At 37.2% G+C, this 26335-nt stretch overlaps 1 protein-coding gene across 1 annotated transcript; it reads left to right on the top strand.

Annotated features, from left to right (window-relative positions):
* Positions 1-16524: 16524 nt before the first annotated feature.
* Positions 16525-25172, top strand: LOC139710820 (synaptotagmin-1-like). Its single transcript, XM_071622739.1, has 6 exons — positions 16525-16684; positions 17213-17352; positions 19291-19552; positions 20104-20348; positions 22918-23032; positions 24841-25172. Exons 1-6 carry the CDS (start codon positions 16525-16527, stop codon positions 25170-25172), a joined length of 1254 nt encoding a protein of 417 aa, XP_071478840.1.
* The last annotated feature ends 1163 nt before the right edge of the window (positions 25173-26335 follow it).

Below are 26335 nucleotides of genomic sequence, written 5' to 3'. Positions count from 1 at the left end.
ATATCATTATGAAAATTAATATTTTGTATATTAATTTGATGAAATCGTAAAATTGTGTTGATCAAATTGTTGGTTGCGAAGAATTGGAAAATCCAACTTTATATTCTGTTAAAATCACGGCTAAGCGGCTCCATTCATCCACTTCCTCTGGTCTTGTGTTATAGTCTTCTTCTATCTCTTTTTTTTTTTTGGTCTTTTCACTCCACGTTATAAGTTTCTCTCTCCCTCTCTCTCTCCGTCACACACACACACACACACACACACACACACACACACTCTCTCTCTCTCTCTCTCTCTCTCTCTCTTTCTTTCCTTTCTCTTCCGGCATGACAGAGACTTAGTTTAGGGATTTGTTCAGGGTTTTTGTTTTGGATTATAGGCTGGCTATAGGTCTTTTCGTCTTACTTTCTTTGTTTCTTCCACTTTTTATATATCAGTCATCGATCATACAATTTCTTGTATTACGTGTGTGGGAATGCACTTTACAAGCCCAGATTTTTAGCATTCCTCTCCATTTCCAACATTTCCGTATAATATACTTGCAATTTTCGTAAACTTATCCTTTATTTTGTATTATGATGAAATCTATTTATTCAATTTTTGTAATATATTTATATGTTTCTGTTGGAAATGAAAAAAAAAAATAAATGAATGATTGAATGAATCAAAGTCGAAAATTTACCAAAAATGTGGGAAAGCTTGCATTCTATTGAGACATACAGGTGCAGTTTATGATATCACTGGATACAAAGAACATAGTTGAACGTTACCAACATCACAAACCATCGACGATCCTGACCGCTGTGTGGCGCTCTAATCCGATTTCTTACAGAGCCGTAATAGACGGCTCTGATTTCTTCGTTACTGAATCAGCATACACTATACTAGTAGGCCTACATGCACAGTGGCGGATCCAGAGGGGGGGGGGGCGCAACCGGCGCACGCCCCCCTTTAATTTTCGTTAAAAACAAAGAAAATAAAAAGAAAAAAAATGAAATGAAACCCGGAAGTGGCACCAGAAATATTAGTCACGCCCCCCCTTTACAGAATTCCTGGATCCGCCCCTGCATGCATGTATTGTACACGTTTCATCGTTGCTCCCACTCAGAGTTATTAATGACGGAGTAGGCCTATATTCTTTTTGGAAGTCGAGGAATGCGCCTGAGGTGCATTCTTTGGTTTATTGATGACTCCCTCACACACAGTACCAAAACTCTTCTGGTTATGAGACACACGCTTTACAACTATAGGGGGAACCCGGGGCAAAGTGGACCAAAAAACTTTTGTCCAGCCAAAACAGGAATTCAAAGAAGAGTAAAGCAAGATTTTTGGTTTGTAATAATACCTTAGGACTACCGTAATGGCAGTAAAGTTTCTTTTGAAATTATCAGTTTTATCAATACTGTAAACTTGGAAAAAGTATGAAAATTCCATTTTGCCCCAGACCACTGGGGCAAAGTGGAATACGAAACGGGGCAGAGTGTACGTAAAAACCAATACCTTCAGCTAAATTGCTCTTCTTTGGCCTTGTACATTCTTGTATAGTTTTGAATGTCCTGTTCCCTTAAAGACCTACTCTAGTTTCACAATTAAAGAGTATCTAGGCCCCTTTCCAAATGACCTTTTGTATTTGTGGTAATTTTCCACTACAGAATTTGAAGCCTTTACTAAGACTTTAATTGAAAAACATATGCGTTGATATTTCGAGGAATAATTGTATGCAATTTTTGTGTACTGTCATGTCACGTGACCAACCTTAGAATACTAGCAGTGATTAACGAGGTGTTAACAACGGAATCGGGATCAGATTATGCTATAGCAATTCAATCTAGCAACCTGCTATAGCGGAGTATGCAGCAAGGCATGCGGCGAGCAGCCCTGCATGCTGCGCTGCCTCGAGCGTGGAAACGTACCAAACTTCATTCTACCCACAAGCCCATTACCAGTATAGTTAACATGTTCCACTTTGCCCCGTCCACTTTGCCCCAACCATTTATAATTTTTTCGCGACATGCATTATTAGGCCTACTGCGACGTCGGCCAATATTCCTATAGCCCTGATACCTTGATTAATGGAAGCTTAGACCCATGCATCGTTACCACGGTTTTCGGGATATTTCAGATAAGCACGATAATTTGGCATAAAACATATAGTTATCAATATTCATTGATTTTGAGGTTTAAAAAACAGACATTTTCCCAAAAACACACATACAAATCATTTATTTGCACGGCTCTGCATATCAAAAGATGTAGCTTCCCGAGAGGGTTCTTGATGCACGAGCTTTAGATTTAAGACTGAATATACAAAGATTTAATGGAGGTGTTTCACTTTACCCTATGTTCCTATTCGCCCCGGGTTCCCTCCACATAGCGCAAAGCGAAATAGCAAAACTTTTCCGTATATGCACTGCAGCAAACAGGTAAATTGCCGATATGAAAATAAACACGTACACTATAAATATCACTTAAAAAAAAGAACCGACTTTACTTCAAGACGTACAAGGAGAAGATGGAGTGACGTCAAAATGAGAGAATTCGTACGGAAACATGTGTCAGAAAGGGTATGCACTCAGGCGGACAAAAAGGATGTCAATCGGAGGCAACGATACTTTATTTACTTGCAGAGGAGTTGTTACTGGGTGTACCGCCACCCTCGGAAAGAAAGACAAGTTCTGAAATAACTGGTGATCAGACCTGTACAAAACAAGCATTACAACTGACGCGAATGCAATATATTATTCTCAGCTTACATACTTTTAAAAGCCGTCCAAACCGTATAGCAAACACATAGGTAATGTTAATATTAAACAAGTGAATAATATTAAATTTCTTGGTGTGATAGTTGATGATGGTTTAATATGGAAAGACCATATAAATGATGTTTGTATTAAGATAAGCAGAATTATAGGTGTTATGAGTTATTTGAAATATGCACTTCCTTCAAAGATTCTTTTAACCATATATCACACAATGATTTCCCCCCATTTAACTTATTGTGCAATAGTATGGGGTCACACTGTCTTCATTATACTTATTAAACCATGTGTTATTATTACAAAAGCGTGCAATAAGAATAGTCTGTGACGTAAGCCCTTTTGAGCACACTGCAACATTATTCAAGAAAATGAAAGTTTTAAAAATTGATCAAATAGTGCAATTACAAGTGGCCATATTCATGTTTTCATATCTTAAAGGCATCTTACCTGTAACCTTCCATAAGTTATTCGTTCAAAATAGTGCAGTCAATAGTTATAATACAAGATGTGCTAATATGTTTACCTTTTTTTCCAATATAAGTTTTCAGAGACTACAATTAGATATATTGGAGCTAAGTCCTGGAATGAGTTACCTGCTATTATCAAAGAATGTACTACATTATCATCTTTTAAACGTAGATATAGAATGTTTTTAATCCAAAGTGCAGCTGAATAATTATTGGGATATTTGCCTTTTTATTTTGTTTTGTTTTGTTTTGTCTTTTGTGTGTATTTTGTCCTTTTTGCAATTTTGTGTATAAGTTCTAATGGTATAGATTCATTCTAAAAATGAATATCTTTGATTGCAATTTGTAGCCTCATTTGTAAGGGAATCGGCCTTGATAAGTCCTATATGGTCTTTTTCTGGTTCCCACACATGCTAATTATAGCTGTTTGCATCATTCCTTTTGTTTCTTATGTAAACCTAATGTGCAATATATGTTATGCCCGTGTACGTGTATTTGTGTTTTTTATACTTTTTAGCATGTGGAATAAAATTGAATTGAATTGAATTGAATTGAACTTTCATTTTCATGAAGTGTAATGAAATGAAATTGATGAAGGAGACATTGCTCTATACAACCTATATTGAAAACGTTACACTTTCAAAGGTGCCTAAAGTTACCCCACCCCTACTTTCCCCGAACAGACATGAATTAATGCAACTGTTCTACATGATTTTCCTCAAAGTTTCCCTGAGTTTTTCACAAGTATGCTATGAATACATTCAATTAATCCGCACATCATATACGTCGTCCCTTTCGGGAACTCTCCTCTCAAAGTTGCTCATTTGCATATTTGGCTGCGACATGCAAATGAAAAAATATATTGCAAATCGTACAATATTTTTTCTTGTAACCTGTTACTGTAGTTAATTAGTCCCTGAAACAGTTTTGTAACATAATTAAGTCTTAGACAAAATGATGCATGCAAAATAGGCAGAATGGTACATAGAATCAGTATGCATGTACAAACAGTTTTTTTTTTAAATTGGCTGTCAAAGGAATCATGAGAGATGTTTTGTGTGCGTGTGTGTGTGTGTGTGTGTGTGTGTGTGTACGTGCGTTTTCTTTGTTTTGTTTTGGGCGGGGGGGGGGGGTGTCCATAATCTGATTTGTCCAGATTATGTAGATTAAAGATATCACCATTGTAGTAAGACCCCACAAAATCAGACACGGAGTTCACAAAACATTTCATATGTAATTGGGAGAACTCGGTCTTGCCTATAAAAAGTAATGATAATGACACTACTACTGCTATACTATAGGCCTATACTGAGGATAATAATAATACTTAAAATAATAATAATAATAATAGTGATGATAATGATGATGATGATAATGGTAATAATAGTAGTAGTAGTAGTAGTACTAGTAGTAGCAGTAGTAGTAGTAGTAATAATAATAATAATAGTAACAATAACAATAATAATGAAAGTAATAATCACGATAATGTGATAGAAATATAGGTTTTCCGGCCAATTTCACACTTTTGCCAGTCCAATTCCTTATTGCTGCATTCAATTTAGCAAAACTTACAGCGTAGAAGACATGTTCGGTATTTCAATTTTATGATCTCTTCATTCAAATTCATTTTGGAGCATTCAAATTACCTTTAACCTCATTCCATTTGACACTTTTTCAATTTAAATTCGTAAAACAAGCACCATTTCGTTATTCGTTCATTCAATTTAGAATGATATGGTCACGTGATCACGCAATGCGTGCGCTCGTTCATTCGAATTCATTTTTGGGCATCCAATTTATCGTCTTTTGCAGTCAATTTAGCGCACAGGTTTATGCTTTGGTTTTTCTTATTTTTTTTCAACATAACATAGTTATTGTTTTATAGGCATCGTTACATTTTATATTTTCGTATTCATTTTAGAGATTTTGGCAACAATGTTTTTTTTGAATGTGCTAATTGAGTCTCCCAGTCCGAAGATCTGGCCGTTATCTGGCCGTTGAGCGCTTTATTCTGAGTGTGTCGGCCAGTTCTATAGAAAGTAAAGGTGGTGATCATTAATGTTCCTACAATTCTTTCTCTGCCTTATTATACGTCTGTATCTAACTTGTGCTGTCATGACTGTAAGAATATGAAGTTAATATGTAGTATTGGTACATGTATGCCTACTATGACATGTTTGAATGAAAAGGGGCGTTACTGAACAACAAATTCGAGTTATATAGGGTCAAAATATGATACTTTTACTGCTTAATAGTGTGTGGATGAAACAAAAAGTCACATAGAAATACACGTTTAAATGATCTCGGCCTATTCAATGAAAAAATAAAATGATGTTAATTTGAATGAAAATTTTTGGAATTTGACTACCCATTGGCGAAATTGAATGACTCAAATACCCATTTCGGTGAGTGATGGCGAATTTGAATAAACGTATAGGGTACCAGCTAATTTGAATGCCTTTTTTACGAATTCGAAAGCCACATGTGCAAATTTCATTGATCGAAATGCCAAATTGAAGGCACAAGTTGCAATTTTGAACGACAAACTGCGCGATAACGAGGGGTTTTGCTAAATTGAATAAACATTCTATCAAATGGACTGACAAAAGTACAAAAAAATGGCCGGAAAAACCTATAGTCTTCTTTACCCAGGATAGCCTCTTCAGTGTTGCCACTGAATTACCAGTGGGTCCTACTATCATTATTGCCCCAATACATACCTGGGTCAAGAGGTACACGGTGGGTAAAACGAGTCTTATCCGCCAGAGCCTTGAAGGCTCTGTTATCCGCTATGCCACAGTGCCCTCTCGAGGCTACACTTTGTAACGTGAACGACTCGCCATCTATTGAAGAGCAGTAGGGCATGAGTACATGATATAATGGGAGTACTGGTATTATGCTGGTGTATGGGGAAGAGTACAGACTATAATATACTGGAGACGTATATCTGTCATGCTCAAAACATCTATTTCATTTCATAAACAGACAATAAAGCTGAAGAAGACCAAGGTCGAAGGCTTCCCACCAGCCGGCTTCCTGCACCATCTTTTGTCATCATTATTGTCTCGACTATATAAATTATATATATATATATATGTATATATATATATATAATATATATATATATATATATATATACACACATATATATATATATATATATATATATATATATATATGTGTGTGTGTGTGTGTGTGTGTGTGTGTGTGTGTGTGTGTGTGTGTGTGTGTATATACATGAACATTTTGTCAGTAATAATTTTGGTATGCATTCTATGTGTATATTGTATATTTCTGTGTTATGTGCCTAGGGACAAGTGGCAACACATCATCTACTCTTTATCTGTACCCGCGGGTTCCATGCCTGTTATTGTAATTGTTTGTAAACCAGCTGTATGAGTTAAAGACCGGCAATGACCACGAGAATGCTCATTGTATCGCATCTTTAAACAATCCTCCGCTGACACACTTGTATGAACACTGAACCTAATTCTTTATACCATCGGACCCTACCCTACTCCTGCCTGACATACACCACCGCACACACACCTTCCCTCCCAATATATCACATGATCACTCTCATCCCGCCACAAGACAGCCACAAGACACCCAAGTAACACACATGTCTGCTTAGCAGGTAACTACATTACTAAGTTTAGTTATGATATGTGTTTGATATTTTTTATTGTATGATGGGGGTATTATGTCTGTATGTTACATATGCCCATTATATATCTACTTACAGTTATACATTGTTGACTGTTTTGCAAATGCCAAATATGTTGCCAAGTATGCTATATGAAGCTGTTAACTCATGCTGAACTTGTATTTGATGTATTATATTCATTACTGCATAATATGATCTGTCATGTTCAAAACATCTATTTCATTTCATAAACAGACAATAAAGCTGAAGAAGACCAAGGTCGAAAGCTTCCCACCAGCCGGCATCCTGCAACATCTTTTGTCATCATTACATTGTCTCGACTATAATTCTTCCTAAGATGACAGAGGCGTATGGTTTGAATATCAGCATCATCGCACTATATATATATATATATATATATATATATATATATATATATATATATATATATATTTATTTATGTTCATTTTGGAACTTTCCACGTGTTGGACTTCGAATGTTGTAATTATCAGAAGAAAGAGTCTCAAGTACGCCATGGATCCAACGATTACAAAAAATTAAAAAAAAAATTGTAATCGTTGGATCCATGGCGTACTTGAGACTCTTTCTTCTAATAATTTATATATATATATATATATATATATATATATATATATATATATATATATATATATATATAATATACTAGCGTCATCATAAGAATTTATATTTCGAGCCAAAACGTCAGCCGCGACTTGAGTGATGTCCTAAAAAGAAGAAAGAAAGAAAGAAAAAGAAACAGCAGCCTGGTCGTCGAGCAGTCTAATTTTGAGGTTGTGACCACAGTTTTACGGAGGGAGAATTCAAAATCTAGCAAGTAATTCGGTTGCGTAATTGCCTGCGATGTGAAGACAACAACAATTAACAACCAAATGAGTAAAGTTTGAAAGTGTTGATAATCAATGGAGTGAATGAGAAAGATTTCATAATGCATGGAATTGTAGTGACAAGTAGATTTTCTGAGCAATTTATCTCGAAGACAAACATGTCGAATTCAACCGGCAGAAAATTAATCGACTCACTCACTTAGAAGGTATAGCATATACATTTCCAAAGAGACGCTTTAACGTATAATATCATCGAGATCAAGCTGAAAAGTAATAGATACTATGATGATTGCTATGATACATTAATTTTCAGTGTTGCGGTCAATGAAATGAATTGGAAAATTACACAAAATAGAACTCATGTGATTACCGGGTGCTGCATGTCGTATATTGGTAAATTACACGTGCTCCCTTTCTGAACTCACGTCTGAGATGCGCACAAGCTCCTCAAAGTTGGTGAGCCCCTGATTGCTCATGCTAAAAACCGATGGGTCATTGATACCCATGCATGTAATATTTTATGTGGTTTACTTTACCTCATTTTCCATTACTTTATTGTATAATATTGGATGAGGAAAGCAGAGTTCTACTGGTGAATTGATGTCTGTCAGACCTATTCGAATAATGGGATGCATTGCAACAGCGATCACCAAAGTTACCTTCAGTAACTGGCAATGGTTAATTGTTCATGTGTTTGAATCACAGAATTTGCCTTTAATGTTTGCAGACTTCCCACACGTCACAAGCGATCACAGTCAACTGCCTAAGTTGACTTTAGTGTTTCGCTGCTGTATGGGGAGTGCTTCGGGCCAGTCACGGTTTGGCGGATTTAGATAATAATCACATGACCGAGATAGTCGGTTGTTTTTATTGAATTTACCCGACCGTATAACGAATCAAATTCTTGTACGAGACAAAAGGTGAAAAAATGAAAAGAAAAGGCGAATTTCGCTACAATTGTCGTCTGTAAGCAGTTCGTACAAACACGTATCTATCTGAACATACGTCAATTGCTGTAACCTGATGTATACCCTATATGATAGTAAAGTTTATATCTGAGAAGAAAATACCCATAATTTTCTTTCTTTTCTTTCTTCTGTTATCAATGGGTAAACGTATCAAACAGTGATATATCAGAGTCACGAGCATACTAAACTATGATGTTTGCGTGCTCCGAACAGAATTACATATGGGATCAACTGGTTTGCTGTGCTGGTTAACAAACTTGGTACATCATAAATATGACCTAAATCAAGATTCTGACATGGTGAAAAAAAAATATGTTGTTCAAGTTCAGGTTTTTTTCTTCCATCTCCAACAAAGTCAATAGCGCATACGTACAATTATATAGATACAAGGAAAGAGATGTTATCATGTTTTCGTATATGAACATAATTCGAAAGATTTTCATATCACTGCAACACATGCGTCTGGGGTGTTTTGTTCTGATGAGTGATAATGATTAACCCAGCAAGGGCGAAGGACTCCGGTATCCACTATAAGTACGAAAACGCATCGAGCCGTAGACAACAGAGAGAGAGAGAGAGAGAGAGAGAGAGAGAGAAGGAGAGAGAGAGAGAAGGAGAGAGAGAGAGAGAGAGAGAGAGAGAGAGGGAGAGGGAGGGGGGGGGGATGGAGAGAGAAAGAATTGTCAGACCGACAATGGTAAATACATAACGTTATACCGCATGCAGACCATCGTTCTTTATCAACTGTCACGCACAATGTTCCAGAGTTTAGGCAAAGGAAAAACAACTTTAATCGAACCGTAACGACACACAATGAAGCAGTCCTGAGGTTAATCACGAGATGTGTGCCTACCAGTCAAAAGAACTCCTCTTTGGCGAAGTCTCAACTTACCATTGCAACTTCTACCAGCATATTTCATACTTTGTTCACTTTCCGTACTGCGCGAAATAATAGTATAGGGCATGCAACCCTTACATGTTTGATACGATTTCCGCCCGTCTTTTACCACGTCTATTGAGATCAAGTCATTGGTAATGAACGTGCACTGTGGGCACATACAGGACGGCACCTACTCCGAACAGACGGTGGTAACTGAGTATTCATATTTTTCTCTGTGATACCGTATCACATAGAAAAGGGAACCGTGATAAATGTTGGCAGTCTGTGCTACTTCATCGGATGAATGAATTACGCCGAATGGGGAGGAAACCGCCTGTCATATAGGATCTGGAAGAAACTACCACAGGTAAGATCACAATGTATAGTGATATCTAATATCCCTTCACGACTGAAATTTGAACACCAGTGCCAACCTTATTCAATATCACCACTGGGCAGTTTTTTCTTCTATTAACTTTGATAACTAATAGAAAATATTCATTATTCATTAACCAGGCGCCATTTCAAAGCAGGTATACTTGTCCTAAAATTTCATCAACAACAACAAAATGGCTTTTCGCTTATACATAGATTAATGTGATCGTGGGTACTGTTGTTACACAGTGTGCGACGACACACACAAATGAAAAGTATCCTTTCAATATGAGTCAAATGTCAATGTGGTCTGAAACAATAGTCAGAACTGAGGCAGATATAAAAGCATTAAGGTGTGTGTGTGTGTGTATGTGCTTTGTTTAACGGCTTAAGGTCCCGCTATAGACCAATCATGTAACTGTAATAAGATTTTTTTCCATAGTGGTGTCTGTCCGACTTCCCCTATGAGTATCATAATGGGCATTTTTACACTGTGCATGTAGCACTTTGTGTAGTTTAGTTTGAAGTGATACATGTACAGTCGTAGAGCCATAATTATAGTAATACGACGAAGAAGACCAGAAGCTCCACTTCTTTTTTCCAGTGGATTACAAGAAATCTCCATTTTGAAGCTTCTATGAATATCCCACCTTATTTCCACAACACGCAGCATTGTGGAAGAGAAAAGAATGCTTGGGCTTTTAAGTTGATGCTCTTATTAACACGTTTTATAAATACGCGACATTTCTACACACTTTCATGGTACCTTTTTTTCTCTCTTTTTCAATTTTCCCTCTGTGTTTATAGCAGTCTTCATGGATTCTCTCCCTTGGGTGTATACACGCCTTCCTTCTAGAACGTTCCTCTTTCTTCTACTCGATGGAGTGAAGAACAGACGAAATTGAATCAATGAGATACTCTGACTCATTTCAACGCTCCATACATTGATACGAGCTAATTGTGATGATCTAACGAGAATGATGCTACTCGCATATCATTCTGAATTAGCAATGAATGAGACATTAGTGACGAATATGCTTATGTCTTAAAACGACTGATCTGCCGTTTTCGTCTTCACTTCGTTCTACAATTTCGTTCTTCTTAAATAAAATGATTTCATCCTATATTTCATTTCCTCTCTAATTCTGTGTTTCAGTGAAGAGGCAGCTCCCATGTAACTTGGTAATGAACACTGGCGTAGCCAAGGGGGGGGGGGGGGCGATGGGCCCCCCCCCCCCCCAAGATTTGGACCGGGGATTTGGAAGGCGGAAAAAAATGAGTGTATACTGTATGCATGTACATGAAGCGGGTCTCCCTTTCAACCTTTCATCAAGTAAGATCATAATTTTTTCAATATTTCACTCAAAGTGTGCACCAGATCGTTGAATTTCAATTAAAAAAAAAAAAAAATCCAGAATCTCTCTTGCTTGGGAGAGGGATACCCCCTCCCAAACCCTCCCCTTCTGTGCCCCTTTAGCCTTAGTACACTTTTCAGATTTACAAAAAAAAAATCTGTATAATTCTGAGTGCACAAGACTTATCGCTTATATTTCGAAAACTCAGAAGTTCCCTCATGTACAACGGGAATATTCCCTTTTGATCAACCCTTTCCTCGCTCAGTTCCCCCAGATCAGTTATATTTTTGATAATTTTCCAAATATTCCATCAAATATGCGTGTACGAGATATCTCAATTTCAACTTTAGAAAGGCAAAAGCTCCATCATACGGGAAGGGTGGTAATAGCATTCTCCCACGCCTTCTCCCTGCTCGCCCTCCCCCCCCACCCCCATCATGTATACAAGTAGACTGTGGCCACACTTTGAACATAGACAATTTTCAATATATGCCACAAAATGTGTGCACCAAAACGTTTAACTGCAATCAGAAAATACATGAATCTCCCTTGTGTATCCAAGGAGGGGGAATAGGGCTTATCCCCTCCCACATCCTCCTGCTTTGTCCCCTTCCACGGACTTGCTGCACTTCCATTATTGACAAATTTCCAGATATTCCAACAAAAGTGTGCGCCAGATTGTTGAATTTCGGTTCTAAAACTGAAAAAAGGGCCCTCGAATATGGAAGAGGTATCTTGCCACCCTCCCATTGTTTGGTCCCCTCTATATAACAGACTTAGTACACTTTGGGGAATGACAATTTCCGAATTTTCCACAAAAGGTGTGCTTCACATCGCTTTATTTCAATGCTATAAACGCAAAAGCTCCGTCGACCTCCCCCTAAGCTCTACCTCACTAGACTTTGTACATACACAGAGAGGATGCATGAATAGGAGCTAAATTCCGTGATTTTAACACTTCCCTGAAAAAGCCCTATTTATTTCCATTATTATTATTTTTTTTTTGTATTGCACCAAGAGTTTGCACCAGATCGCTGAATTTCAGGTCTGAAAATGCAAAATCACCTTCATGTGGGAGGAAAAGTGCCCCTTATCTACATCCTTGTGTGCATGCTTTTTCTGTTTGATTGCTTAACAGACAGCGTTCATAATATTCATTTTTGGAATTAATACAAGAAGTTTATTTAAATGATACCATTTTATAGGCAAATTGTTCAATGATAATCTACATCAAAATATACTGCTACCTTAAACAAGTGGGACTGTTTCAAGTCAATAAAACACCCCAAACATGCATCAAAATGCAAAAAGTTCTCATGCACCGTGGGAGGGGGAACCCCCCTCCCACACGCTCCCCCTCCCCCCTCGCTCGCTCCGCTTGCTCGGGCTCGGTCGCGTTCATGATATTCAGTGTAAGAAATGATACAAGAAGTTTATTTAAATGATACCATTTTATAGGCAATTGTTCAATAATAATCCACTTCAAAATAAACTGCTATACCTTAAAGGAGACCTCAGGATGATTTTCAGATTTTTACATTTGAACAACTATTAATCATTAGTTATACTGAGGACAGAGTTTCAGAATTTGTGATAATTAGGATGAAGAATAAGAATATTTTTTAGAATTTAGAACAAATTGCAATGAACAAGGATGATGACATGGCAGAGTCACCATAAGAATGCATGAGTTGGGGCTCAAGGAAGCAGAACAAAAGAAGAAGGCATGCATATATTATAAACAGGTGAACTCGCAAGCAAGCGGCATTGTAATGGAATTACACTGCTACATTTCTGAAATATGTGGACCTCCTATGTCATCATCCTTGTTCAGTGTAATTTGTTTTAAGGTTTTTCAAAGTATTGTTTCTCTGCTCAAGAACCACAATAAATTCCATAAATCTATACATGGAGTTGTCGATTTATGTACTACATGATGTGACATTATGAAAATCGTCTGGAATGTCCCTTTAAACAAGTGGGACTGTTTCAAGTCGATAAAACACGCAAAAACATGCATCAAATTGCACCATTTACAGCATCAAAATGCAAAAAGTTCTCACCGTGGGAGGGGGGACACCCACCTCCCACACCCTCCACCTCGCTCGCTCCGCTCGCTCGGGCTCGGTCGCTTCGCTCCCTCGCACACTAACCGCCCCCTCCTCCCCAACATCAAATCATGGCTACTCCGGTGGTAATGAATTCCATACATCAGGACCATTTGCCGTGGTGTGTGTGTGTGTGTGTGTGTGTGTGTGTATTATATTGTTTATTGGTTTGTTTGTATGTTGTTGTTGTGGTTTGGGTGCTGGAGTAGTATGAGGTTGTCTCAGTGAATATCAGAAGAATGACGAGTTGGATAAGAACGGACACAGAGAAATTGTGTCCAAAATATATAGATCACCGTTCAAAAGACACGGATAACATTAAATTTAAACGTTCTAGATTATCAAAATAGTGTATCAGTTTTTGGGAAATAATGCGGAGACTCCCAAGTCTGCATTTATTTATCTATTTATTTTTGTATGGGGGGGGGGGGGGATGTTTATTTTTCTTGTATTACCAGAATTTCCTGTATGCTTAATTGCAGCATAAGAACAATGAGGATACATTCTATGTCTTAGGTTGTGTAATGATATTCCTATATACTCCTTTTGAGACATCGGAAGAGATGTTGACAAAATGATTCCTGATATCAAAATATTTGTCTGTTTAACATCCGAACAAAATGTCAATTTGTGTGTGACTGAAGAAATAAAAAAATATATAAATATATATAATGTATACATATAAAACACTGAACATAATATACACCATAAAGACAACAAACACACACACTCTCACACACATCAATCAAACGACCATCACACACTGTCACTCAACCTTATAAAACTAAGGAAAACTTAGATTGACATCATGCATTCACTTCGAAATTCCCAATATCGAAACGAATGCACTTATTTAAAAACACACCTTACATTGTATGTATCACTTATTGGAAAATAGGCCTACTTGCACATTATGCCGAATCTGAAGAGATGTCGGACCTGACAGGAATTGAATATAAATATTCAATAGTGAAACAAAGGCCTTTGTTTACACATGAATGAGTGGGTATAAAACGTGAATGACGCATGATAAAGTGCTGTCAGCAAGAGCCTCGTGAAATTGATTCTTCGAATATCGAATTGAAGGAAAGTTATGAAAATGACCTGGGAATCCTACGAATGCCTATCAGATGTTTACCAAATAAGGAAGGAGATGAACTAAAATGACAAAAGTGTGATTGCTCTTAAAACACGATACAATGCAAGACGTAGACGATGCTTTCCAAGACTATAGCACTGAACTAATACTAAGTAAATAAAGGCCAAATAACATTTCGATGATTTCTGTGATCTTTTGCCTTACCATATAAACAAAGGAACTTTGAAATAAAACCACCCGGACATTCGTTGATTAAATGGCGAGATAATCAACTTGATTAAATATTGGAGGCTATGATCACATTCATATAAAGGATATTTTATTCTGTGCCTCACATTAGATATTGTTGTAATTACTTTTATTCCCAGGGGTAAGTTAACTTGTTATTCAACGTTGTACACAAAACAACTGCAACATGAACTTCATTTTATTCATTCATTCATTCACTCATTCATTCATTCATTCACTCATTCATTCATTCATTCATTCATTCATTCTTTATTGGTCTATGTCAGACGTAGAAATTTGGCTTCCATTGACATTACATTGTGCCAAAATGATCATGACAACACAAACACATTTTGCATCACAATTACATAATTACGTCTATGATAAGCACAATGAATACAAACAACACCCTACAAATCTATTACACAATTATACGTACATACAATATCAGTTCTTTATAACCCTTCATATATAACTCAAATTACTTCAACCCTTCATAGACCCCAAATGTTAAATTTACACAATAATGATATAATACTACAAACAAAACCGGTGTCAGAAAATTCAAAATAACACACACACACACACACACACACACACACACACACACACACACACAATGACTAACATGGGTCTCAGTTAGCAATTGTCACAACATAACTAAGTAAAACCCCCTGGGGTTCCCTATAAAGTTAAATAAGTACATCAAATCACTTCCAACATATATATAATACTATTTTCTGGCAGAGTTTTTACATTCCTTTTGTACACCAAATGGTATGATTGTGTATCTAATCTTACATCATTTTATTCACTGTTTAAATGTATTCTTTTGTATCATATTGTTTCATTATATCATACTTAGACTGGTTACTACTGATTTCAATTTAACGTATTGCTCCTTTCAGCTCTAATTGCTTGTTTAATTGTAGTGGTTTTTATGCTTATATTTATGTAACATGATTTTTGTATTTATATAGTTGGATTGTACAGGACCTTGATGTAAAACAGCATTCACTTGCTGATCTTGTTATCCTGTCAAAATATGTTGAAATAAAATAAAATAAAATAAAATAAAATTTCAACATTTATACTTGCAATATTGTCCCCAAAACCTTGGCTCCATAACCCACACTAGAGAGAGAGAGAGAGAGAGAGAGAGAGAGAGAGATAGGCAGAGAGGGAGAGAGGGGGAGAGAGGAATGTGAAATTTGTCCGTGGCCCATAATCCTGTTCCTTGGAGCATGTATCAGATGAAACAAAATCTCCATCCCTCCCCCCCCCCCCCCACAATTCAAAAATTCAAAAACTACCAACATACCGGTAAACATTTCAATCAGAACAATAATGTCAGGCACTGCCAAGTATACAAAATGTAAACAGCAGATATAATAGAACTGTTTCTTAAACAAATTATCCACAGCCAGGTCTCACTGACAATATTTCATTCCTCAGGCCCTATACTGCAAAACTCCCAAATAACAGAATACAGAATACTTTATAACACAACTGACCCAAAAAAATCAATATGATCATTTAAAGATCCCTCCAATAGTCACTCCCATTGACAAACAATACTTTCAGTCAGCGCAGCCTCGTCCACTCATACGAACATAAACCCATTCTGTAATTGTTGCGAGTTGCGCTTTCTTTGAACACAAATTGTAACATAAGAGTTATTGAACCATCTTACATGAGATGACGCATCATATTGCCTGCTCTAAAGTAATGTAAAAATTTTCATCATTTTGCTCCTCTATGATAGATGGCAAAATGGCCGAACCCTTTAAGCCCGACGATGATCCACGGACAACTCCGTCTCCGCAGACTACAGACTTGTTGCTATGGTTAATAATTCCAGCAGCCATTTTGGTTGCTGTCCTCGTCTTTCTTTTAGGCTACTTAACCTGGCGGTGTTGTCGTCATCGACAAGGTGAGAGACTCAAGGTCGCAGATCATTAACTCAAAACTTCAGAATCTTGCGATCGAACGTCAGAACAGCAGATATGTAGGCTCCTATATGTCTATGAATAAGCCCGAGGTCCAACTTCGATACCTTAAATGACAAAAGTCAACATATCAATACAATTGACCATAAGACTTTGTAGACTTGGTATCTCCATTATCCCCATGTCGACTATAGCGAACTTAAACAAAATGAAAAATCCTTTCAAAACCTTGCGCATACCTTCCACACTCTCCTTTGCAGCGGCATTGTAAAAAATCGTTGGAGTTTTGCCAATACCAATACGAGGATTAAACGAGAGGTGGAGGGGTATACCGTGTACGCGTGCCGTTGAGGTACTACATTTAGGGAAAAACACCCAATAAGTTTAAATAGAATATTTCCTTTTTCTATCTTAAACTCTCCCTATATGGTGATATCGTAAATGATATGTACATAAAGTATAAATATTCCGAAATTCATTTTCTTTCTGTCCTTCCCACCCTCTACTTAAAGATTCCAAAGGTGTCGAACGTTCTCCAGGTGGAAGAAAACTCCGACGTTTCCCACCGTCCAGCAGTAACTACGAGAGACTTTCTATCACGCCTAGTGTCTCCTCCACGTCTAGCGGGTCTGAGGGCTACGGGTCGCTACAGGTAAACTCCCGGGGTACAGCTAATTAAGGCACTCCTTTTGTGGATTCTCTCTCCATCTGTAAGGTCATGATTTCCATCTTACTCTTTCCTTTCACAGCGCTTCTATACACGTGTCCCTCTTTCTTCTCCTTCTCTTAGTATCGTTATTCGCTATTTTTATTTCGCTAGATTTATCTGCGCAGCGAAATAGCAGATTTAGACTTTCTAGACTGGTAGAGTGATAATGATACTGATGACATTTCCTTGAGCAATTTTGATGCAAAATAAAGAAAGAAAGAAGAAATCATTACCTAAATCATTACCTTCTCATCTTTAAATTGGCAACTCTTAATATCACTATATATCCTATATTGGAGGAAGTTTAAATGGAACTGGTCATTTCTATAATCTGTCCCCCCCCCCCAAAAAAAAAAAAAAAAAAAACAGAAATAAATGATAAAAAAAAATTATGCGACAAAATCAGGAATTTTGATTTTCTATTGTAGTGTATTGCAAATGTAAGAATCAGTCAAAAATTTGGCGATACGAAAGTAACGCTTTTGGAAAATGTGCAACCTAAAAAAAATTGTTAACAACAAAGAGTTAAAAAGGAGAGAAAGTGCTTACACGAAAGAACACAAATGACGACTAGTAAAATAATGATAGAAAGATACATCAAATCAAAGAAGTAAGTGTCTTGGACAGCATCAAAATAATGATAGAAAGATACATCAAATCAAAGAAGTAAGTGTCTTGGACAGCATCAAAATAATGATAGAAAGATACATCAAATCAAAGAAGTAGGTGTCTTGGACAGCATGAGTTATCAAAGAATTTAAACTAGAAAAAAAAAAGGTTTATGTGTACGGAAATCTATATTTCTGACGTTTCGAGGAATAACTGAATTAGTGTACTGGTCGAAATATGGCCGTATTGTTATTGCGAAACGCTGCTCAAGTAGTATAGGGGATGCACGGACTGGATATTTTATGCTAGATTATAGAATGTGCTTTAGAATCCCTGCAATCTGATTGGTCAATTGCAATGCATTGAATTTTACTGATCCAAATTGAGCCATGCGTCCGGTAAAATCCGAATGCATGTCCATGAGTCCGGTAAAATCTGAACGCATGGCTCAAGTCAGGTATAGTGTTGTGGTGTACCGGACGCATGATGGGGGAAATGGTTTTATTTAATGAATTTACGGGCCCATTTTATAACACAAATGATGCACAGGTCTATTTCGTGGATCAGTGACAACTGAATGCTCTCGTTTAACTTTGGAACAGTCTAAAACCCACGAGCGCAGCGAGTGGGTTTATTAAACTCGCGCATCCAATTCTCACCAATCCACTGTGTCCTGTGCATCAACTTGTATACTATAATTATCTCGACGGATTTTTGAAAGCAGATAAAAAATGGCAGCTGAGATTAACAAGCCTCTCTGCAATCCGTCATAACTCACGTTGTTCACCCTTTGTCTGTGTTCTTATAGTAGTTTTTTTTGCGACATTTCTATATTCTCAAAGAGAAATAAGATATGTGATGGCAAGAATTTAAGTGAACCCTTTCAGGAATAATTTGATATAAAACATTATTCGTACTTAAAATGGAGCAGGTTTCAGTAATGATTATCAAATATCCCCGTGGATTTACGATATCAACATAGTAGACATAATAGAAAAACCTGTGTTTCCCACCTGACTTTCTCATTACAATGGATTTGATGTAACACGAACATGACAAAGTTTTGACGCAAAGCAGAATTGGCTCTGTGTTCCACATCTTTCTCTTTGTGAACACTATGTGTTTACAAGCATAATAATCAACACGTATAAATCTTATGAATTTACCCTTTTAATCCCGCTGTAGACCAAGTTAAATGTAAAATAACACAGTCTTAAGACATAAAAAGCCCTCCATCACTTGCGAGTTTTATTTCCATCTTCCTGGACACAGCATTACGGCCTTGTGCTCGGACGCAACGCGACTTCAATGCATGAGATCAAGACACCCGAGGAGATCCATTTTCTCGACTTTGAGGGCGACGGCGATGGCAGTGCGATGGCGGGATCTCGAGGTCAAATTCTCGTCACATTCAAAATAAGTCAATCTGGTGGACTGTCTGTCACCATCCACGGGATTACAGATCTTCCATCATATTCCCACTCACCAGACTTAGACACCTATGTGCAATTACGACTTCTGCCGGCCGAACGAGGTAAGAGAGATGCGCCGTGGCCTCCATCAGCACAGGGTGACAACTCTTTTAAGATGGACTATTGGAATATCGTGGACAGTACATAAGGCAGTTTATGAAGGCTAATATCAGCAGTTTATAAGAGCGATAGACTCGTTATGGAATAGAGTACGCGTTTTGCTATTTTCTCTGAGAGATGGTACTGATTATTTGGTTTGTTTTTCCACTGACAAAGAGCAAATGTTTTCTGTGTGATTTATCAATTCAAAACCCCAAATATCCTCTGTCTGATATGCATATATATATATATATATATATATATATATATATGTATACATACATATATTCTGATCTCTCTCTCTCTCTCTCTCTCTCTCTTTTTTTTTTTTTGGGGGGGGTACCTAAAGGTTCTTGCTCGGCATTGTCACCTATACTCTATACAATAAGTATGTAATTAGGTCTTATAGGTCAAATCATTTAATATTTACACACACATTATAAGAGGGTTACACCCTATATTTCAGATTAGCAAGTTAGATCCTTCTTGTTTCCCCCTCTTATCATCAACGCAGGAGAAGTGCAGGAATTAAGCTATCGGACAACCATCAGGAGGAAAACACGTAACCCGGTGTTTGAAGAAACGTTCTCGTTTGATATTGAGGTCCAAGACATTTTTCGCTGTGATATTCAGTTCGTCGTGATCAGCCATCCGAAATTTTCGCCGAAGAGGGTTATAGGCGAACGCCAAGTGTCACTCCAGAACGTACCGACTGCCAAGGAGTTCACAGAATCATATTCACTTCAGTCGAGTGTACAAGTAAGACTGATAAATTGTACGTAATACTGTATTTAACGGCGTCATACCAATATCCGTACGGGAACACACTCTAAATAGGGGTAGGCCGGCAGAGTTGATACACAGTAACAGAAAAATCATACCAGCAAAACAGTCTCTCTTTTAAGGAGATTGTCCCAATGAAACGAAATATCCTAATAACTGAGTAGGGTATCGCAATCTTAATTCTTAACATGCATACGCCTAGAATGGCGAAAGTCACCTTCAAAATCCCCCGGAGCTCCTGAATACTGCATACTATGCCGTGATAACTAACACTCAGCTAACTAAACATAGGGATGCAAAAATAGTAAAAAAAAATAATGAAAGAAAATAGTAAAAGAAGAAGAAAAAAGCTAAATTACCCGACTGTACATGTTCGGGCACTGATCTGACATAATTAAACAAATGTTAGAATATAAAAAACTATATATACTTAAAGATTATTATCGGTTTTTATTTGTCGGCATCAACACAAGATGTGATAAAATCGGCTTTCCATGCAGGAAGAATGTTGTTCAAAATACTTTCTCAGCAGACAGCTCTGATTAACACGTTACAGTTGCACATATTTCTTGACACGATTAACTTTTATTTAAATGCTTTATCATTAGATGAATTTCATTTCATTTAATGGATAAATAAACAAAAACACACCCGACATTATCATAAGATTGTAAAATGAATCGTCAAATTGCTCAGAAAGATGGTGGCATCAACCCCAAACATCAGAGACACACATGCAGCCATTGAATTCTTTCGTTCACACCTAGAAAAAAAACAACAACTGACAGCTGTTTGGATTATATAATATCAGGTGGAACTCCGCGTTTGAGTCTTTGGTTTTACTCCTGCAAATAACGTATCCACTGGGCTTGCATCGTAGAGCACCACCGAACATTCGTATTTCTATGTTTTCATGACTTGATCACGAGTTGACACTTGCAGCAAGCTCACCAAATTATTTTTGACCTCAACTTGGCTAAGTGGCAGCTTTGCTTATACGGCTTTACTACTACTCCTGTTACGAAGCCCATTAATCGCTCCCTTTTCATACAGGCAGGGGCGCTATAAATTCACATAATGAAGCGGAAAACTTGGTTTCACAACAATCGAAATAACCAAATCTCTACATGCAGCGTGTCGCCCGTTATCGCCGGTCGTTATTTGTTACTTTTATTTGGAAGGCGCCGCGAGTCGAATCGAAGGAACAAACGAACAAAGTGCATTCATCACGAGAAATATCAGCTGCCAGTTGGCTGGATTATAGAAAGGTAAAAGCTTATGCGCTGGTGCACCTCAGGTACCATAGTTGATCCTTGGGAACAATGGCTAATGGTACGCGCGTGCATGAGTGTTAAGAGCTTGTGTGTTTTATATGCCATGCAGTCACGTTCGTCAGTCACGTTTTGACCAACGAACGCTGCGAATGCGATACTGGAGGAGAATACGACCACACAATCCTTCGCTACTGCCCCCAACATTATCAGGCAAATTATGCGTCTTACCTATAGTCATGAATTTCACCCATACTTGTAACCAATACCGTAACCCTACACACAAACCCCTACCAGAAATAGAATGTCAATTTCAATTTATTATCATATATCTCGATAAAAAAACACATCAAATATAACAAAAATAAATCATACATGATATCTAGCTAGGAGGCATAACATTACAGAATTAAATAATAAATAATATCAAGCTAGAAGGCATCATAGAATATTGCAAACATAACGCATAGTGCTCGATCTATGAAAGCTGGAATCTGAGAATGAATGCTGAAGAAACTAGATGGAACCTATACTTAGAAGCAAGCTTGTGAATGAGCAATACCGTCGCAACTACAACGCTGTTAGTACAGATCACCATGATTAATTTAGATATTATACGCTCGTTAAGTGTTAGAAAGGAATACCAAATACATGGTCAAGTATAGTAATTGCAGCAATAACAGCTTAACACAATGTGAAAAATCGAGAGAAATCAAACAATTTGTTGAAAAGTTGTGAACATTAAAATTTCGGTGGATGAGAAAACTAACCCTTAAGCATTTTGTGACGTCACGTATGGACCACGATACATATATAAATTGTACTCTCAATTTTTTTAAAGTGTTGTCACTCTTCAATTCTTTTGTTAATATTAAATCCAGCATGGTGGATGCTAAATTTAATGTTAAGGTTCGAGGAGTTACAACAAATAAAATGTCGGATTTGCCATTTCATTTTTTTTTTTTTTTAGAGTCGTATAAAGAGCACTTGCCGTACCTCTTTCAGAAAGCAGGGGGTAATGACATTACCCTTTTTTATCCTGTGAATGATGTTACCCTTCACAAAAATTATTATGTCGAATGTGTCATTGCTTTATTTTGCCCATTCCTCTGAGCGGACGTTTTTTTTGACAAGAATATTATGATACATCAGATCTACACTAAAGTAACTGTGTTATAAAAGTCTTACCATTTTTTTTTCAACATAGCATTACACTGTGTGGCGAGGTTTTAAACAAGCTTAATATGTATATCTCTCTCCCCCTCTTTCGATAGAAGTCTCGAGGCCAAATTCTCCTTTCTCTCAGCTACTTACCAACCTCCCAAAGACTTCTCCTCGGAGTGGTGCGGGCCAGAGATCTCAGCTGTGGAGACGAGTCCAGGGAGATCGGTAAGACCGCATAGGCATTATATATTGTTCGATCCCTGCTGATGTGTGCGTGACGGGCGTTAGGCACCCTATTATTATAATATGGTATTTGTAGTGTTGCAAACTGTGACGCATTCCCGGGGACGCATTTGAATGCATGCATGTGCCAGATTGATCTCATGCACGAGTAAGAGTTCATCATTTTATCTCATTTCGTCCAACAAAAGCATTGTACACCTATTTTCTGATTATCTGATGAAAATAAAAAGCCAAATTTCGAAACTTCTGCGCATAATGTTGCCAAGGAAACACAGACAGTTTATCTATTAATTGTACTTTCCAGCAGCTAAAATCATTTTAATTAGTCATAATTCAGAACTGATATAATTCCTGGACTGGAAATGTATGTTGTATGTCATTCATTTATTTCATCAGCAGACCGAATGCCCATTGTAATGACTCTTATTTTCCATGAATGGTCGAGGTTCCAAAGAAGGCTGGCATTCAGCGGCTTGGGATTATGATTAATGTTATCAAAAACATACCAGAAAATACCCCACAGCCCATCATCCTTCAATTCTATTCTTATGTGATCTCTCGTTTTATCTTAGTCTGAAGAGAAGTCGAAGAAAAAAAAAGACCCTTATACATATAAACAAATGCGCTTTAAAGTGCGTTATCTGACTTCTTATTTGTCGTGTAAACTGAACTCTGAGCAAGTGAATAAGGCCGAAATATTCGTTACTTATCACAATGACGAGGAACAGTTGCAAGAATTCGCTATTTCGAAAAGGACAAAAATCATAGTCCTATCTCCATATTACAGTTTTAAGGCTCACGTATTGACGATAATGTTAAATCAAGTTTTGCGTGTAAAACAATACATTCATCGAATGGATACGCAGCAGCAAAATGAAATTCCGATATGATAGGTGTCTCTTATTGACATATCAACAAAATATGCTGATGTCATTATGTCGCCGTGGCATATATATATATATATATATATATATATATATATATATATAACACAGTGCTTATATAGCGCATATCACTACCGTGGTGTCTCTACGCGCTTTAAGGAGAGGAATGAAGTAGAAAGAAGAAATGCAGTGTACAATATGTGTACCATAAATGCAGAACCAAACTCATTCATAATACTTATGGCATAGTGGATAAGACTCCAGACTCCCAATCGGAGGACCCGAGTTCGATTCCTGGCTTTTGTTTGTTTGTTTGTTTGTTCATTTTCCATCTGAGAAGATGGCGGGATAGCCCATATTCAGCTATATTAAGCTGGTCTTCCATGGGGTCCAGTTGGATGTGACCACAACGTCCCTCTCGACTTGCGTGTATAAATTTTGGTACCTGGCAAAGCTAGGGTATATAGTATGGCAGGACCCAGCTCTGGTAGAATGCAGGGCACTGAAGAAACTACCCCGGGTAAAGAAGACCTTATTATTATTATTATCATTATTATAATTATTATCATTATTATAACTATTATAATTATTATCATTATTATTGTTATTATTATCATCATTATTATTATGATAATTATCATTATCATTATTATTATTATTATTATCATCATCATTATTATAATTATTATTATTATTATTGTTATTATTATCATCATCATTATAATTATCATTATCATTATGATTATTATCATTATTATTATCATTATTATTATTATTATTATTATTATTATTACACGTGTGCTACGACTACTATTACTACTACTATACGCTGTAATTGTAGATGCAGCAGAGAAGTCAATACTATTAATGGGAATATGTGACGTGCTTTTCTCCTTTTTTTCGTAGATCCTTGTGTTCGAGCAAGTCTCATATTAGGAGGTAGGAAATTCAGGAGAAAGAAGACAGCAGTAAAGGAGTCTGAGCAGAACCCAGTCTTCAACGACAAATTTTTCTTTGCCATTGAACACGAAAAACTTCATCGCGTGCAGATACTGGTGTCCGTGACAAACGAACGAGATTCCGGACAAGACTCGGACACGGATACTGGTTCGCTCGATCATGAAGTTGGACAGGTGCTTCTGGGCTATCGCAGCGCGCCCCGCGCTCATCATCACTGGCAGAAGACACTTGAGAATCCGCGCGAGACTTATGCGCAGTGGTATGAACTTACGGCTTGAGTATCTGGAAATCAGAACGCCCGAACAGGATTTCGAATGCATTGTTACTGTATATGGAATGGTGACAGCAAAATGACTGAAAGGTGATAAGCCGAGATAACTGGGGGAGAGAGAGAGAGCTAAAACTCGTTGACAATAAGATTATCATGCAACTATTTCTTTTTCTCTTGCCAAAGTGTGCATTAATAAATCTTAAATTTATCAAGTACATTGTATTTTGATATTCGGCAGTAGATCTGTAGATGCCTGATTATCGTTGTTATACACTTATATAAACACAAGGGCTGCATAACGCGGGGGGGGGGGGAGGGGAATTGCCTCTTGCCCTTTACCCTCACCATGATCATCTTAAACAGGAAGTCCCCCAAATACATGTGGATTGAGTGAATGCAGCAGTATTAATAAGTGATGTTGAGGAAAATCTGACCATCCGTTCAAAAGTTATTTCGTTTCGAAGTTTTGATGTATCGCTGGATTTGAAGACTAATCACTTTGTGACGTCATTGCAGAATAACTATGTTAAGAAAATGTTAAGATAATTTCTTAAAATTTCATTTTAAAGTGCACATTCCTTTGACTAGTAACTGACATAAAATCAAGTAATATCACCCCACCTTCTTTCTGAAAGCTTCCAGTCCATTGCTCTTTCATTACGTTAGAAAAAAGAATTTGGAGAATTCTCTTTATAAAGTGCACTCCCATTATGAGGAGCACAGCTATAACAAAGTAAAAATTCAGGTCAAAAATTTCTCATCAGTATATCTTTGCGTAATATTTTGTTCGGCTATAATGGAATTTTGAGTGAACAAAAGAAAATTAATTGCTCGTCCCCAGAACTCTGTTTTAACGGGAGTCACCTGTTCTGAATAAAACAAATGGCATGCAGGACAATCCAATGTGCAGTTTTGAAGGCTGATTGCTTACCTGAAATTTACTAGACTTGCATATCTAGTCATGACTTTTGTAATGGATAGCATGCAGTCTAGAATGATGTATAACAATCATGCCATAGTTTTATTACCAGGTATCTGAAATCTAGGCCCAAATTCATAAAGGTAGCCTATTAGAAAAGTGTGAACAGACAGACCTTTCACATGCACGTACAGATATTCAATGTTGGATGCCTATTGGTGTATGGAAAATCAATGTTCTACATTCATGCT

Source organism: Diadema antillarum, unplaced genomic scaffold (assembly GCF_040938485.1).
Source record: "Diadema antillarum isolate AM-2024a unplaced genomic scaffold, OU_Dant_1.0 seq00001573_RagTag, whole genome shotgun sequence".
Taxonomy (NCBI): Eukaryota; Metazoa; Echinodermata; class Echinoidea; order Diadematoida; family Diadematidae; genus Diadema; species Diadema antillarum.
Note: the sequence above shows the minus strand (reverse complement) of the source record. Positions and strands in the feature narration are given on the sequence as shown.

Excerpts from the sequence above, each read along its gene's own strand:
- LOC139710820 (XM_071622739.1), top strand. The coding sequence starts at position 16,525 with ATGGCCGAACCCTTTAAGCCCGACGATGATCCACGGACAACTCCGTCT. Across the intron at positions 17,353-19,290 it reads AGGGCTACGGGTCGCTACAG|CATTACGGCCTTGTGCTCGG; the intron begins GTAAACTCCCGG and ends TCCTGGACACAG. Across the intron at positions 23,033-24,840 it reads AGACGAGTCCAGGGAGATCG|ATCCTTGTGTTCGAGCAAGT; the intron begins GTAAGACCGCAT and ends TTTTTTTCGTAG.